Source organism: Camelus ferus, chromosome 4, assembly GCF_009834535.1.
Source record: "Camelus ferus isolate YT-003-E chromosome 4, BCGSAC_Cfer_1.0, whole genome shotgun sequence".
Lineage (NCBI taxonomy): Eukaryota > Metazoa > Chordata > Mammalia > Artiodactyla > Camelidae > Camelus > Camelus ferus.
In genome coordinates this window covers 43,731,881-43,750,253 of record NC_045699.1, presented here as the reverse complement: position 1 = coordinate 43,750,253, position 18,373 = coordinate 43,731,881, and the positions used below count along the sequence as shown (strand labels likewise).

Sequence of the window (18,373 nt, the reverse complement as noted above, 5' to 3'; positions counted from 1 at the left end):
CTAATGCTTATGTGCAGTTGATGTATGAGTTTGTCAAGTGTTAGTTGTTCTGCCATTTTGTTTTATTCAGAATATCTAAATTTCAGTGACTATTTTTTAAGTTTGAGGATTATCAGAACATAACTGATTTTCTTATTAAAATCAAGGGGTTAAAAGCAAGTATACTTTTAATAGCACCTAGATAAATCTAGGGAGAAAATAAGGTTAGTGTGGTGAGGAAAGTAACAAGAGCATTTGTATATGGTTCTGAAAACTATTTTCTATTTTAGTTGCAGTGACAGATTTGGATCATAATCTTAAATATAGAAGGAAAAGGATATGGTTTTTTGAATATGTCTGCTAAATAATCTAGAATGATCAGAAGTAAACATTCAGTAATTTAATTTATTCCTATCAGTTTAGTCAGTTTTGTTTTATATGCTTATATCTTAAAATCTAACATTGTATTATGTTGCCCCATATGTTCTTCAGCTAATATTAACATGTTTTTTTTTTTGCTAGCAGCAGGTGCCAATCAAAAGTGCTCAAATAATTAGAATTTGCAGGAGTAGACTGGAGATGGGAGAGGTTCTATTAGAAAACACATAGCCCTCATCAAGACTTATAGCTAATTTATAATTTTGGCAGTTTAGTGAGACTCGATTGGAAAATTGAGTTGTGTGGGGAATCCTGGAGAGTTAATAATTTAATTATGCTATCCTCACCAATTTTACAGCTAGTAAGCAATGCTGGGACCCTTGAAAACTTGAGACTGTGCCTCTGTATTAACAGGTGTAGGTTTTGAGTTATCCACTACTTACCTGATCAACCTGAAACTCTCTAAAATGTCTTTGCCAAAATGCTGTGATATTCTAGTTAAGAACTGATGTACTAGGTCAGCTGACTTTTTTTCTGTTTTATATAAATCTTAGTTTGTTCACATAACCTTTATTAATTAATAAATGTGACGTCCTTAAACAACAGGAATACATAGGCAGACAGGTGTGATTTAGAATCAAATCAAGGGCTTATTTAAATTATACCCTCATGAATAGATCTCTCAGCTGAGACCTGATGCTTAAAAGAGTAACTATTAACTGATGGGAGAGCGTAGTAGAATTTCTCAGTCGAATTGAAGTTTTAGAGAGATGGTCAAATACCATACAATTGCTTATTGCCTTATTGTGTACCTTGTATTTGTTACCTGATGAATTTTATGATGAGTTTTAAGAAACAGTTAACTTTTCATTTGATACTGTTTGCTGTACATCTCCCTTTCACACTCCACCCCATTCTCCACATTTTTTAAAGGTAATTTAATTTGAGTTGATAGTGTATATTTTACCTCCTTTAGGGTAAACATAGACACTTATGCGTTTAAACAGTAATGCAGAATTCTTAAAAGGTCTTATTCAGTTGACTGATCTTGTTGCATTGGCAGAGTGAAGATAGCCCAAGTCCCAAGAGACAGCGCCTCTCTCATTCAGTCTTTGATTATACATCAGCATCACCAGCTCCCTCACCACCAATGCGACCATGGGAGATGACATCAAATAGGCAGCCCCCTTCAGTTCGACCAAGCCAACATCACTTCTCAGGGGAACGATGCAACACACCTGCACGCAACAGAAGAAGGTTAGTTGGTTACAGTTACTTACTAAATTTTTGTTTATTGGTAGATATGTGAGGCTTTTTTTTGTTAACATCAGAAAGCATTCTTTCTTTAGGAGTTTTATAAACATACCAACACCTTTGTACTTGTACACACATGCACAAGCAACAACATCATAAGTTGTAGGCTTCTGCACTAGATCATGAGAGTTTATTTAGCTTGTCAATGACAGAGGAAGAAATTGAAAGAGACTAAAGTGATTTACCTAAAATCAATCCATGCCATTATATAAGAATTAAGCCATCTTATGGTTTAAGACTTTGTGGGTAGCTTTCAATCCTGGTTAGAAAAATGCATTTTATAGTTTACAACTGTAAGGAAATATGGAAGTCTTAGAAACAAGCAGCCTCTTCTACTTCCTTCTTAGAAATGAATACCGTCTTCTCCACCCCATTCCTATTCCTTCTGTGTTCTCTAAGGCAACTGGGAGGTTTCTTATGAAATTGTGGAGCCTGTAATATGAAGAGAGAAGTTTAGTTTAACTTTCAGTCCTCTCTTCCTTATGAGACTTGGCCATTGCCTTTCCTTCCCAAGGGAATACATTTCCTGAAACTGCTTCCTCCTTAGTTGTTCCCTCAGATCATACCTTTCTTCTTCCAAGGAAATAGTGCCTCTGTGGAGTGAGAACATACTTACATGTTCAGGATGTTGATAATCTAAGAAATACTGATAATGTTGAGCTAGGAAGATGTTATGGACTGAATATTTGTGTCTCCTGGAAATCCATATATTGATGCCCTAACCCCAAGTGTGGATGTATTTGGAGATGGAGCCTCTAAGGAAGCAACTAGGATTGAATGAAATCCTAAGGATGAGGCCTTGATCCAAAAGGATTAGTGTCCTTGTAAGAGGAAACACCAGGAAGAGAGCTCTCATCAGAAACCAGCCTTGATTTTGGACATTGAGTCTCCAGATATATGAGAAAATAAATTTTTATCATTTAAGCCACCCAGTCTATGTTATTTTGTTAGGGCAGCCCTAGTAAACTTATACTGAAGAGATCTTAAAACTCATCATTCATTGTTCCAAATGAAACAAGATAAACCTATTCCTGAGCTATATTCTATTGAGATGCCAAGACTTTTAAATTTCTGGTACATTATTACCTAATTATATGGAAATGTTTAATGTTATGCCAACTAGGTAAACTATTTAATAGCATTGAGGAAATATGGTTGATTGTTTCAAGGTGATAGCTGGAGCACCTGCTGTAATCTTTCCTATTATTTTATGATGAAATGTTCCATACATTTCAGGAGAACATGTACAACAAAAGGATTGTACCCAACACCTAGGTTACAATAGAACATCAGAAGTTTTCCTTCTCCTTTGTAGAGGATAAACCCTATTTATCATTTCCTTGATATGTATGTATTCTAAAACTATGAATGTATTCTAAAACAATATAATTCTAGTTTTTGCCTTTTTTAGTTCATTTAAGTGTATTCTTTGACTTTGTTTTTCTAAACAGTTCAATGTGGGTAAATCATTTATTTTTACTGTGTTATCTTTCATTATATTAATGTACCATAATTTATCCACCTACTGTTAGGTAATGGTTATGCCCAGTTTCTTACTATTATGAAAAGAGTGCTATTAGGAACCTTTATATACACACCTCTTGGTGTACATGTATAACGTTTATTAGGATATAAGCCTAGGAGTACAACTGCTAGGTCATAGGAGATGCTCTGGACCAGAAAGAGAATGACAGAGGGTCTGTTTCTAGATGGTAATGGTAACTAGCTATGGGTTCCCAAATTGAAGAGAAGCATTGTGCCCTGCCCTGTATTCATGGGAACACAAAGGAGAGATAGGGAGCACTTACCTAGAAAACTAGCTGCAGGTTTACTGTGCCCAGCACTGTATGTTATTCCTTGCTCCATTCTTACTTTAATACTTTGTTATAGACTAGATAAAAGCTGCCAGATTTTCTACCAGAAGCAAGCTTTATAAGCAGATGCAGTATTCAGCAATAGTCTTGCATAATTTCAAATACAAAGATGAGTACACCAGGAAATTACCAAACATTTGAGGAAAGGTAAAAACATTTGAAGGGCACTAAAACTCAATAAAACAAAGAATTGAAGAAACAGTTAATAGGATAAACAAAATAGAATTTTAAAATAAGTGTAACATGAGAGAGATGCAAGAGAGGGGATTATTATATCCATAAAGTCAACTGAAAATCTTACTTGGTAAAATTAATAAATGGGCAGAAGAAGTATCTTGGTCTCTGAAAAATCAAGTGGAGGAGTTTCCCTAGAACATAGTATAAAAAGGCAAAATGGAAGATGTGGAAAAGAAGTTTAAATATAGACATACATCAGTTCTAAGTATGTGTAATCATATTTCCAGACAGGGACAATAAAAGGGAATAATTTTTACAGAAGTAGTACAAAATAACTTTCAAGAATTAAAGAAGGACTGTTAGAGGTAAGGTCGTGGTGGGATTTCAGAATATATACAAAGAATAAATAAAAAATTCACAGATACCTCAAGATAGAAAACTGACTTATCATTTAAGGGTAAAGCCAAAATATAAAAGCATTTCAAACATTTAAAGTTGATTAATAAGAGAGTTTCTCTGAAAGAATTATTAAATATTGTACTCTATCTAGGAAGTAGAAGAATAAATAGGATTCAAGGCCATTTGGTTAGCAAAGGAAGCAAAAAAGACACACTGCCAAGTCTGAATGAAGGTCTATTTAAAAAGGAAAAAACAGAAAATATCAGAACATAAAATGGAAACACAGCAGAGAGAAGTTAAGGAAAAGTACAATCTAGATGTTTTTAGAAAAATGAAAGTTTTTGATTAAAAATTTAAGTAGTCACTAGAAAAATTGAACTGGAATGTATGGCTTCTACACAATGAAACAGATAGACAACTTACATAGAAAACTCAGTTCAACAAATGGCAGGTAAGTGAGGCCAGGAGGAAATAGCTTTGTGCTTTTTACAAATGATACACCTGGTGGGTGGGTATTGCTCAGTGGCAGGGTGCATGCTTAGCATGCGTGAGGTTCTGGGTTCAATCCCCAATACCTCTGTTAAAAATAAAATAACTTTTTTTTAAAAAGTGATACACCTAAAACAAAGTGACAAAATAATATCAACTGAAGTCAAGTGAAAGTCATCTGAAAGAAATATTTGTCCATCTTTTGTCACTATTTCTTATTTCTAGATTTCCCAGTAATTCTGCTTTCTAAATGTTATACTTCAATGACACACATACCAGGTTTAATGAGAGGAAGTACAGGAAAGACAGGGACCAAAAGTGTCAAGAAATTTAACATGCCAGCAAGAGGACTTGGATCTCAATTTGTGTTAAGTTTGAGTTATTGAAATTATGTTTGAGTAAGGAAGTAAGAGCAAGAGACAGCAATAGAATAAAACAGTATTAGAAAGGGCCTTTAATGCTTGTGGACAGGTTGAGTGTTTTTCAGGAGATTTGTGATCTGGGCATATTTTCTATTTTGATTTTAAGGTGCACATTTTTCCATATCTTAACATCTAATAAAGACTTTAAATTGATGGTGTATTATAGTCTAATTGGCAGCTTTTCCCTTTTTAGTGGTATATAAAACAGTCTAAAATATTTGTACAGATATAAAGATATGTTACCTGCATATACATGAGTTAGTACACATAGCTAAATTTTCTTGTTCTGTTCTCTTAAGACTAGAAGTAGTGAGCACACTTAGCTTCTAAACACCATTCTGCAGTTAAAGGAACCAGGACTTTTTAGAGAACTAGTTAATTCCAGAATTGGTTAGGGAAAATACAGGATGAGGCTAGAGCATATTGTGGTGCCATATATTAAGGAAGTGCGCAAAAGGGTAGGGACAGTAGTGAAAGGGCCAAACTAAAAGGGCTCCCATTGTTCAAAGTTGAAACAATTTGAACAACAAAATAAAACAATAGTGTGGATTATAACTTAAAGAATAAAATAAATATCCATGAGCCCATACTCATTATAAATAACTGAATAAACAAATAAATAGGAGAGAAGGGACAACTTGTCCTTATAGAGTTCCAATTAATACATGTGGAAGAAATGAGGGGAGTAGAAAATCACCATTAGAATATCATTAATAGTGATTGCTGAAGATCCATTAATGCATGCTAACGTTACTCAAAACTTTCAGCAGAAGCATAATATTTGCATAATCTCAAAGTATCTCCCCGCCAGGTATTTGGTAATTACATAGGGAAGAATGGTGGGTTTTTTAGTAGAGGGTCTTGGCAGAAACTAGTTTAGCCAAGTGATCAGTCATATACATATCCACCAGTGATGCATATTGATGTCATATGCCTCTTGATACAGTGCACTGAAAGGGGCATAGCCCCTCTGTAGTATCCTTTCCAGTAATACATAACCTCATGCAGATCATGAGAAAACATCAGACAAACCCAGGTTAAAGGACATTCTGCAGAGTAAATAATGTCTTAAGAGATATCAATGTCATGAAAGACAGGGAAGGACTGAAGAACTGTCAGGCTGGAGAAGATGAAGGAACCATGACAGCTGTCCTCCACTGGATTCTGAGACAGTGAGGAAATGGCATTGGTGGAAAAACCAGTGAAGTCGGAATGCATTCTGTTGTTTAATTAAGTACGATACCAAGATTTATTTCTTAATTTTGATAATTTTTCTATTCTTATGGAAGAGATCAACATGAAGGAAAGCTGGATGAGGGGTATAGAAAAACTGTATGAAAATCATCTCAAAACATTAAAAAAGTGAATTCTAAGGTGGATGGCATCTGAAATTCAATGAAATACAACATGTAGGTTTCGAAGCAGAAATGCAAAAAAGAGATGCTTAAAGTAAAGATAAATGAAGCAATGAATGGTGGAGCTGAAACTGGGGGGATGGTATTAAGAGCACTATTGAGGAATTAATGTTGTAGAGGGGATGTCCCTTGTTCTCTTTAAGACTGGGCAGTTGGGGGTGAGAAGACACAGATTTGGAGGTACAGAGTGCAACAATTAAGGGAGAGGTGACCTGTCCTCAGTAAAGACTGCTGAATTGGCTGTTTGCAGCTGTGTCTAGAAGGGTGCATGCAGCTTGGCTTCTTTAGCCCTATGTGGAGTACATTTTTAATGAGACCTGCTGCTTTTTCCAGTTGTTATTGGCGCTGAGCCATTGTAAAAAGCAGTGGAGCTGAATTGTGGGTTTAAGTGGAAAATGGAAGTCTACTCACAATAACAACTGGTTAAAATTTGTGTTAAACTGTGCAGATGATGAGTATATGGGGAATAAAAGTGGTTTCCTTAAATAAATAGATTCTACCTAAAAATTCTGTGTATTAGAATATTAATGCTGATGCTATCTTGTAATCATTTCCATTCTCAGCATTTATCAATTACTGATTATTTACAGTTGTCAGCGGATTAAATGTTCTTCAGTTATTTCATGCATTTTTACTCTTTTTTTTTTTGGTCATTTTGGGCATATAGAAGCTGTGCCTTTCTGTATGTCTTAGCCAAATAGACAAACATAAAGTGCCCATTAGGCATATGTGGATTACTGGCAAGATATATGCAGATGAAAATCTGTCATATAATACTTATAAAGGAAGCAAAATAATAGGTTAAGCCATATGAAGTTATTGATATTTGACCATGTTTTGCCTGTAAAAAGGCAGTTTCATGCAATTAAACCCCCTCCCAAAAAATGACAGTTGTTCGCTGTTGATTTCTAAATACTCTCAGAGTTGAATACCAGTTTTGTTTTCTTCTGCTGTTGTTTTTTTAAAAAACATATACATTCTATTTAAATTTGTAAGTGGTTAGAGCTAATGATGGTGAACCATGGCAATTATTTAGTACTCAAGCTTACCTTAGCATTTACTATTGATGGATTGCAAAGAGAAACAATACAGAATCCTAATGGATCACAATAGTAAACATTATAAAACTTTTTTGACTTTTTTGCTATATTACAGTCCTCCTGTCAGGCGCCAGAGAGGAAGAAGGGATCGTCTGTCTCGACATAATTCCATAAGTCAAGATGAAAACTATCACCATCTCCCTTATGCACAGCAACAAGCAATAGAGGAACCTCGAGCCTTCCACCCTCCGAATGTATCTCCCCGTCTGTTACACCCTGCTGCTCATCCACCCCAGCAGAATGCAGTGATGGTTGACATACACGATCAGGTATAGTAACAGAATGTCCAGGAAATACAGATACTAAATGTTGGTAGCAGTTTATTGAGGTTGATGGGGTTTTTTGTAAATTTCTTTTCATCTTACCTAAAAGGAGACAGTTTTACCAAAAATGAAGCTATTTTAGAAAAGTTCATCATTCTTCATTGAGGATTGAAATTGGAATTCTACACCGCTTCCTTAAAAGAAAGTTGAACTTCAAAAAATGAGAACCGGTGTTATGAAAGTGACTTCTTTGTAATAGTTGGTTTGAAATGATTGATATAGGATTAATGGATATCAGACAGCTGGTGGTTTGAGTATATATTCCTGTCTCCCTCTCCCTTCCAGTTTCTTCTGGAATAATTCAGTAGGCAAGACGGTTGGGTGCATCTTTGCTTACATGTTTCCCTAGGTCTCCAAGGAGATGACAGGTACAGAGCTTCATTTTGCTCTGTTCTTGACAGGAACTGAGGGACTAGATAAGAGGAGGGCTTGCCAGTCTTCAGAGCGTGAGACTAAAATTCTGTTATTTATCTGAGGTCAAAAGAGACACAAATTTAGACATATTTTTATAAAGTTGCTGGGTTTAGGGATGAGGAAAAGAATCTTCCAAGTTTATAGATAGAAGAAATTACAAAGGGAAAGAGACTTAGACTAGCATTCAATTTTTCATCTACTGCATTGGATGATAGAAAACAATGAAAGTACCGTATACTGACAGTTGAAAGAAAATAAGATCTTGCCCAGACACCATTCTTTTGTCAGCCATGTTCTCTTTATTGTAATGAAACACTTTTTAAAAATTTGATCACATAATTTATAAAAAGAAAAGTTTTTCCAGACCACATTCTTTGTGGTCACAATCTGCTAAAACTAAAAATTCTAAGTAAAAAAAAATTTTTTTTTTAAATTGACACTGAAATATTTGAGGCAAGATTATAAAGGAAAAATCATATCATGGTCTGTAGGACATGCCAAAGCTGTTTGCCAAGAAAATTTTATAAACCTTCAATATCTATTTTAAACTTTGAAAATAAATGAACTAATTATTTGAGTGATTGGGGGGGGGAATTGCAGAGTCAACCAAAGGGAATTGAGATGAGTAAATTAGCAGGAAAAACAACTAAAATTAATTATACAAAAATCTATTTTTTTAAGAAAGAAGTAGCACAAAGAAAACCTAATCTTGGTGCTTTGAAAAGTTGGTAAGTATGGCACACCTCTTGTGAACTTGGTTAAGGAAAAAAGAACAAATGTAAAGAAGAGTAGGAATGATTTAAAAAAAAAAATCCACATGTGGGAACCATTCAAAGAATTTGTTGTTGTAAAACAAAAATAACACCTATTTCATAATGGATGTTGAAAGAATTAAGAGTTAATCCATTTTGAGCACTTAAAGTAGTACAAGTAGTAACTGCTTAAATACTGCTTCATTATTAACTAGTATAATGAAATTCTGTATATAACCCTGGGAGGGGGACAAAAGAAAACTTAAAATTGACCCAAGAATAATAGGGAAGTTTGAATTAGCACAGTAGTATAGAAAGCTAATCAGATACTTTCCATTGAAAAGGCACAGTGATCAGATGAGTTTACAGCTGTTTTTTCTAACCTTCAGGGAACATTCGTTTTAACCATACACAAATAATTCTAGGTTTTTTAAAAAGCCAACTCTATTTTCTGAAATCAGCATAATTGTAATACCAGAAGCAAACAAGGATTCCCCAAAAACCTCCATAATACGTAGGAAGAATTTCTAAATAGATGTTTAGAAAATACAAATATAGCACCATATCAAGAGTAAAACTATGACCAAATAAGATCTATTCCAAGTAAGAGAGGATAGTTTAATATGAAAATTATACCACATCAAATAATAGAAGGAAAACCATCTGATTATAATTAAAAGATGTTGAAAAGTCAGTTAAAATTTAATAAAAATGCTAATAAAATAGCAGAAGAAGGAAATTGTTTAATTATAATAAATAAAGCTAACAGCAAGTACTCTAATCTGTGAGTGACAAAATCAGCAACTAGAGAGATGCTTGCTCTGTCCATTTTTGTTTAATGTTGTAAGTACTACTAAATGCATTAAGGTATTGTGATGGATATAAAACAGAAGAAATTATTGTATCTTTCTCTTCATTGTTTAATTGTAGTAGAAGAAAACACAAGAGATTCTAGTTTGAAAGAATTTGATACAGTGCCTAAATGCAAATTAAATGTACTGAAAGCAATAACTTAATGTCAATCAGCTGATGAATAGATGCAATATGGTATATCTATACAATGGAGTATTATTCACTCAAAAGTAGCGAAGTACTAATTCATGGTACACCGTGGACTAACCTTGAAAATATGCTAAGTAAAAGAAGGCAGTCACAAAAGGCCACAGATTGATTGTATACCATTTATATGAAATGTCTAAAAGAGGCAAATCCATAGACACAAAGTAGGAGTAAAATGATTGCTTACCATTAGCACAGTAGTAGAATAAATTATGATACCTTCATACCATGGAATGTAACTATTACAAAGAATTAGAATTATGTCAGGAATGTGAGCAATACCTGCAAGATACTGTTGAGCAGGAAAACACTGAGAGAAGTGTTAATGTCTCATTTTGTAAAAACATGATTAAATATATGTGTATACATTGGACACTGAACACAAAGGAGAATATGGAGAAATGTGTACTAAGCTGGATGGGGTGGGTGCTAAAGTGAAGGGAAAGGGAAGGTAGGTAGAGATGGAACCAAAGAAAGAAAAGGTGAAAAGACTTTATTTCAGAAAAGGTGATGTCTTATTTCTGTAGAATTACTTACTGGCTCTATGTATTGAGAAATGAAGCAATTGCATATGTAAATACTAGAAGAATGCAAGAGATAGAAAACCTGAACAGGCAAATAGCTGTGGCAGAAATTGAAGGCAAAATAAAAAACCTTTCTTTAGAAATTATATCTGATTTCTGTCTAACCTTTAAAGAACTAAATAAGAAAATGAATATATGTATGTATATGCATGACTGGGATATTGTGCTGTACACCAGAGATTGACACATTATAATTGACTGTACTTTAATTTTAAAAAATTAAAAATGAACTGAAATTTACAATTTAAGCTATTCCAGATCATAGACAAAGATAGAAATTCTCCAAGTATATTTTATGAAGCTTATGTAATTGTAATAATGAAACCTCATAGACAATACAAAAAATGAAAGCATTGAACTCATTTGCCTCTTGAATACAGATGCAGGTGCTTTAAATAATAAACCATAGCTAGTGTTAGAGTAAAGTAATCTATTAGGATTATTGAAATAAGATTGTTGGAGTTTATTTTCTGGCAAGACAGGATAAGTTCAACATAAGGAAATCTTTCAAATTTTTAATTTCATCAAAAATTGAAAGGGAAAGTTTTATTTTGCTAATAGGTGCAAAAATAGAAAATTTAGTTATGTCTAATAAAAGATCTTAAATAAAATGGAAAAGGGACTTTTATTTTCTAGAGCTGGTAGGCAAGATTATTCAGAGCATTCCCTTTGATTGAGGACAACTGACTATGCTTGATAAAATATTAACAATATCCTGAAAGCATCAGAAGAGCTTAAAGATCAGAAGGAATTGCCAGGTCAAAGTCTAAGGGGGAGTAGGGATGCTAATTCTGTCCTGTGAGCATTCTTGTTCATTTATGCAAACTTGAACTTCAATTTTAAGTCTCATCATGAGGCAAAAGAGACAGAAATCAAAGACTACTTAAAGAGTCCCTCCCTACATAGGTGACTCTTCCTGCACATAGTAGGCTGTATCCTCAGGATAAGAGTTACCAGAAGCAAATGTAATTTGCAGCCAAATTCACATCAGTCTGTGAAATTAAAGTATTTGGGACTGCAGGGGCCTAGAAAACATAGATTCTCTTTGGAGGAAGAAATCTTCATTCCAGTTCTCAAAGAATTCCCTCAGGTAATTTTTCAAGGACAGTGAGCAGTAAACAAAGTTAAACAAGTATGTGAAGAAAGAAGGACTATAAATGAAAGCCAATAAAAACAGATCTACAGTGAGTTTAGATAGCCTATTCAAAAAACGTAATTAATGATAAAACTTGGAGTGCTTTCCTCCTGATACCTGAAATAAGCCAGGATGATCACCGTCACCATATCTATTCAGTATCCTGGAGACTAAGATGACTGAAAGCAAGAAAAAGAAAGTGTATGAAGAATAAGAAAAGAGCAAGTAACACCATCAATAATTGCAGATGAAATGATCTTATGGGTAGAAAATCCCAAATTTATTAAGAATTGAACTGATAGGCTACAGGAACAACTATGCAACAAATCAGTTGTATTTCTTTATACCAGAATCAAACATAATAAAAATACTTTAAAATATATATATACACACACTAAACCATCCAGTTTTTTCAGAAAAGCTGTGGCATGAGGGGGACGAGGAGAAATGCAAGTGGCAACTATAAATTTAAAGAGACATTCTATACTCCCTCACACCCTACACAAAAAAACCTCAAAATGACTTACAGACAAATATAAGACATAATACCATAAACCTCCAAAAGAGAACACTGGCAAAACATTCTCTGACATAAGTCATAGCAGCGTTTTCTTAGGTCAGTCTCCCAACATGATAGAAATAAAAGCAAAAATAAACAAATGAGATCTAATCAAATTTGTAAGCCTTTGCATAGCAAAGGAAACTATCAAAATGAAAAGACAACCTTCAACTGGGAGAAAATATTTACAAGCGATGTGACTGACAAGGGTTTAATTTCTAAAATATGCAGATAGCTCATACACTGCAACAACAACAACAAAAAACAATCCAGTTAGAAAATGGGCAGAAGACCTGAATAGACTTCTCCAAAGAAGACATACAGATGGCCAATAGGCACGTGAAAAAATGCTCAATACCACTGATTATTGGAGAAATGCAAATCAAAACTACAATGAGGTATCACCTCACACGGTCAGAATGGCCATCATCAAAAAGTCCACAGATAATAAATGCTGGAGTGGGTGTGGAGAAAGGAGAACCCTCCTACACTGTTGATGAGAATGTAGTTTGATGCAGCCACTATGGGAAACAGTATGGAGCTTCCTTAAAAAATTAAAAATAGACTTGCCCTATGATTCAGCAGTCCTACTCGGGGGCATATATCTGGAGGAAACTCTAATTTGAAAAGATACATGTACCCCAGTGTTCATAGCAGCACTATTTACAATAGCCAAGACGTGGGAACAGCCTAAATTGTCCATTGACAGATGACTGTATAAAGGAAGTGTGGTATAAGTGGGGGAAGAATATAGCTCAAGCGGTAGAGCACATACTTAGTATGCACAAGGTCCTGGGTTCAATCCCTGGTACCTTTCTAAAAACAAATAAACCTAATTATCCCTCCACCCCACTACAAAAATAATTAGATAACACAATAATAAAATTTAAAAAGAAGATGTGTGTGTGTGTGTGTGTGTGTGTATACACGTATACACAGTGGAATACTACTCTGCCATAAAAATGAAATAATGCCGTTTGCAGCAACATGGATGGACCTAGAGATTATCATACTAAGTGAAGTAAGTCAGGAAGAGAAAGATACCATATCCCTTATATGTGGAATCTAAAATATGATACAAATGAACTTATTTACAAACCAGAAAGAGACTCACAGACATAGGAAATAAACTTAGGGTTACCAAAGAGGAAAGGAGGGGGAGGAATAAATTAGGAGCTTGGGAAGAGCAGATACAAACTACTGTATATAAAATAAACAACAAGATCCTGTATAGCATTTGGAACTATATTCAATGTCCTGTAATAAACCATAATAGAAAAGAATATAAAAAAGAATGTATGTATATGTATGTATGTATATATATATCTGAATCACTTTGCTGTACACTAGAAACTAACATAATTGTAAATCAACTATATTTCAATTAAAAAAAACATTCTAATTGCAGTATGTAAGCCATTCTTGGATCCTGATTGATAAAAAGAAAAAAAACCTGTTAAATCATTTATGACACAATTGGAATTTTGAACACTCACTTAATATTATATTTCAAAGAACTTTTTCTTAAGGTGTATTGATAATGCCATGGTGGTTATTTTAGGTGTTGTCTTTTAGAAACAGTACTGAAATACTAATTAATAGGTTCCTGGGATTTGCTTCAGCAAAGTACAGGAAAGGGAGAAGTTGATGGGAGTAGATTCGGCTATATGGTTTAGTGGTTTTGGAGTCTGGATAATGGATATGGGGGTTCATTATACTTAGTGCTGAGCATGTTTGAAATTCTCCAAAATGAATATGTAAATAAAGTACTACTGAAAAATCAAAATAATATGAAGAAAGTTAAGAATCTTAACAAAAGATGTTCAAGTCATCTATGTAGTCGATTACAAAACTAAAATAAATACTGATAGATTTGGCTTGAAAGATCCAATTTTGTAAAAACTCATCAACTGGCATACAGGATATATAAAATTAGTGCATTCCCAAGTAAATTTCCAGTAGGTTTTTGGTGTAGCTTGAGAAGCTGACTTTGCAATTCCTGTAGCATTTTAAAGGACCTGGAATTAATCCAGAGCAGGGAAAAGCAAACTATTGTTGGCTGTTTTTGTAGAGTTTTATTGAAATACACCTTTGCTTATTTATCTGTAATCTGTGGCTGCTTTGTGCAGGGATCAGGATGGCCCACAAGCTTGAAATAATTACTTTTTTGGTCCTTTACGATACAGTTGGCTGACTAATACTCTGGTCTAAAGTCTCTTAAGACCAAGTGGTTGGTTCTCAAAGTTATGTCCTGTATCAACTGGTCAACAGCAGCAGTATCACCTAGACATTTACTAAAAATGTACTTTCTCAGACTGTTTACTAGACTGACTGAATCAGAAACTTAGGTGTGCTACCCAGCAACCTGTTTTAACCCAGGTGATTCTAATGCACACCACAATTGAAAGAGCCACTCGTGTATAAGCCTAAAGTAGAAAAAGTGGGCAGAGTAGCTCTTCCAATTATTAAGGACTTCTTATAAAGCTTATATGAAGGCATTTATGCCAGAATAATTAAATAGTCTAATGAAACAATATAAAGCCCAGCGATAAACTAACATTTTTATGAATACTTCGTATGTGTTGTATAACTGCTGATGAGTTGGGACAAGACAGAATTTTTAATAAATGATGCTGGGACAGTTGGGTATCCAAATGAAAACATGAAACTGGATCCTTTATCTCATACCATTCACGAAAGTCAATTCCAGGTAGATTAAAGACATAAATGTTAATGACAATAGAAGCTTTTAAGAAAGTAACATGGGAATGACATCATGACCTTAAGTAGGGAGTGCTTTCTTAAACAAGACATAGGAAAAGCACTTAACTATACTGAGAAATGGTTGATAAATTAAACTTAAAACTATAGGACTCATGTTTACTGTGAGAAATAGACTTAAACATATATTTTGGTCACTTAATTTTTGGAAAAGGTGCAAAGGAATTCCAGGAGGGAAAGGAGGGTCTTTTTCATTAACGGTGTGAAAACAACTGGATATTTATGTAGGTGAATTTGAACCTTGGCTCCTACTTCATATGTCACACAAAAATAAAGTTAGGTTCTGTGTTCTAAATGTGAAAGGTAAAGAAAATAAAGGAGCTGTCTTCATAAGGTAGACAAAGATTTCTTAAATAGAAAGTATTGGCAACTTAATAAACCCACATACTGAATTTCATTAAATAAAAAATTTCTGCTCATCCAAAAGACATTATTTAAAAAGCGAAAAAGCAAGTCACTGTCTGGAAGAAAATACTTACAATACTATTTCTGAGAAAGGACTAGAATCCAGAACATTAAAAAAAAAATCAGTTTATATTTCCATTGAAGTCAGATATAAGATAGGTGCCTATGAGCATCAGTTTTTGAAGCTTTTTTATTACTAACTCAAAAAGACAAATAATTGTGTTTAATCTTAGCAGATGTAGTTGTATACATAGAAAAAGGTTCTAATTTTTTAAATTACTAGAATTAAGAAGCTGAATGAGGTTGTTAGGTTTGAAATACATACATAAAAAAACAGTAACTTTTCATTACCAGGATTTAACCAATTTGACATGGAAATAGAGAACAGTAATGTATCAGCAATATAACAAAACTTACATGTAGTGTCTTTATGAAGAAAACTAATTTCTTGCAGTTACAGTACTATAGTATTGAATATGTGGTAGCATAATATTCCAATGAAAAGCCTTAATATAAAATTATGTTCTTTCTAAAATAACACTTAATACAATTAAATTAATACAGATTAGTTTACCAGTGGGTTTTGAAACTGGGTAAAATTATTTGAGTTTATTTACATAAGAATAAATATGTGAAAATGGCCCAAAATAAAGTGAAAAGAAAGTATGATAACAAGAATTTGTGTTACTAGATATTACTATAGTAAGATACTATAATTGAAACTGCATGAATTTAGCACAAAATAGATCCAGGTATATTTGGGAAATTATTGAATGGAAATAAGAGATGTTTCAGTTTAGAGGTGTAGGGATGTTTTAATAAATGAAACAAGTATGATGGAAAAAAAATTAGAGCCCCACTTCACACTATAAACAGAAACATTTTAGTTGGAGTATAAATTAAATGAAAAAAATAAATGTATTAGAAAGTTTAGCAGCATATTTGTATAACCTTATCAATAAAAGAAACCCAAAAGCTACACTCTGATTACATTCAAACAACATAAGGGGGAGGGTATAGCTCAAGTGGTAGAGTGCGTGCTTAGTATGCCCAAGGTCCCAGGTTCAATCCCCAGTATCACCTCTAAAAGTAAATAAATAAGTAAACCTAATTACCTCCCCCTCCAATAAATAAACAAACAAATTAATTAAAAGTTTATTTTAAAAAGATCATGAAAGATAAAATTTACCATTAAATAAAGGATTTATCAAAAGATAAAACAGACAAAAAATATTTTTGTTATACATATCTCTAAAAAGCCAAACGATAACGTGAATGGAGAACCTAATAGAACATGGGCAGTGAGCAAAAGATATAGATTATTTATAGAAAAGGAAAATTAGATGGTTAAAAAACATATTAAAAGAGAAATGCAAATTTAAAGCAAACATTGATTTTTTTTTTTGTTTTTTTGTTTTTTCATTCTTCTAGCAGGTAGTTATATCTACTTTGAGCAGAGATGCTGGGAGTCCTGTTGTTGCTGTTGGGGTGTGATTTAATCCATCCATACTTGCTAGTTTGAAATACATTCACCCTTTACCCATGAATCCTTATGAAATAAATGAAACTAATATGTAAAGATATTGTTCAGTGCTGTTTTTTACGGTTGTATTTGTATTAGGTGAAAGAGTGAATGTAACTTGAGTGTCCATTAGTATATGAATAATAGGACTGTGTTAAAGTTATGAGTGTAGTTGAAATGTCTGGTTAGTGTCAAAAAGCATGAATTCCCTTTAATTCCCTTGAAGAGATACTACAATATTAATGGAAAAGAGTAATTTGCAGGGTAATATCTCACTTCTATTAAGAACAAAACCAAACATGACAACAGTTCATGGGTATCATGCTTGTATATGTTTATATGCTCATGAAGGAAGATGTGGAAAGACATGTTTTGCCTCAGAATTGGTAGGATGGAAATAGATCTGGCCAAGAGAAAAGGAAATTATTTAACTTTTAGAAAATACTAATTACTTTACATTGTTGCACTAGTTGCAATTAAACAAAAGTTTTTTCCCCCTATTGAATGTGACCAGATTATTAAAAGATAATGTTTCATTTTCCAAATTTCCTCTTTAGAGAAGCTTTCTGCTCTATGGAGCAGGCTAGAAAAGTTAATATGGCAATTCATTATTCTCCTGGACTTTTTGAGGGAAGAGTTTAGACCCAACTCAGTGGATATCATATACTACTACTCTTGAAACAGTCGGCTTTCTTATACAAGGACAATATTCTGGTTGAAACTGTTGCAGAAGTACATTGTGAAAATCTGTGCAACTAAGGGACTCAATAAATGCCTAGATTTAAATTTTTAATAGTTGATGTTTTATCCAAACAGCTGAAGTTCCAATGTTTTGCTTTTCTCTCCTAATAGCTCCATCAGGGCACTGTCCCTGTTTCCTACACAGTAACTACAGTGGCACCACATGGGATTCCACTCTGCACAGGCCAGCACATCCCTGCTTGCAGTACACAACAGGTCCCAGGATGCTCTGTGGTTTTCAGTGGACAGCATCTCCCTGTCTGTAGTGTGCCTCCTCCAGTAAGTCTGTGCAGTCTTTGTTTAGAGTGGGGAAATGTGTTATGTAAGCAAACAAAATTTAAGAGACTTGTAGTTTTTCACTTTCAACTAAAGCAGTTTTATTGCAATAGAAATCTTAGTAGCATTTGTACAGTAACAGTTTAATAAAATTGGCTTTAAAACCTGATGTGTTTTTACATTAATTAAACATTTTTTAATATCCTGAAGGTCAAAACATGTTCCTTCACATATCAGCACTGTTTATAATTAAACTTTGATAAAGGTTGGCCTTG

At 33.7% G+C, this 18,373-nt stretch overlaps 1 protein-coding gene across 12 annotated transcripts in view; it reads left to right on the top strand.

Moving 5' to 3' along the window:
• RNF38 (ring finger protein 38) overlaps positions 1–18,373 on the top strand; it is a 113,087-nt gene that overhangs the window by 78,598 nt on the left and 16,116 nt on the right. For all 12 annotated transcript variants that reach the window (XM_032477990.1, XM_032477989.1, XM_032477988.1 and 9 more), the window contains 3 exons: positions 1,421–1,614; positions 7,603–7,816; positions 17,934–18,101. In XM_032477990.1, coding sequence (XP_032333881.1) covers positions 1,421–1,614; positions 7,603–7,816; positions 17,934–18,101 — 576 coding nt within the window. The remainder of the gene's footprint in view (positions 1–1,420; positions 1,615–7,602; positions 7,817–17,933; positions 18,102–18,373) is intronic.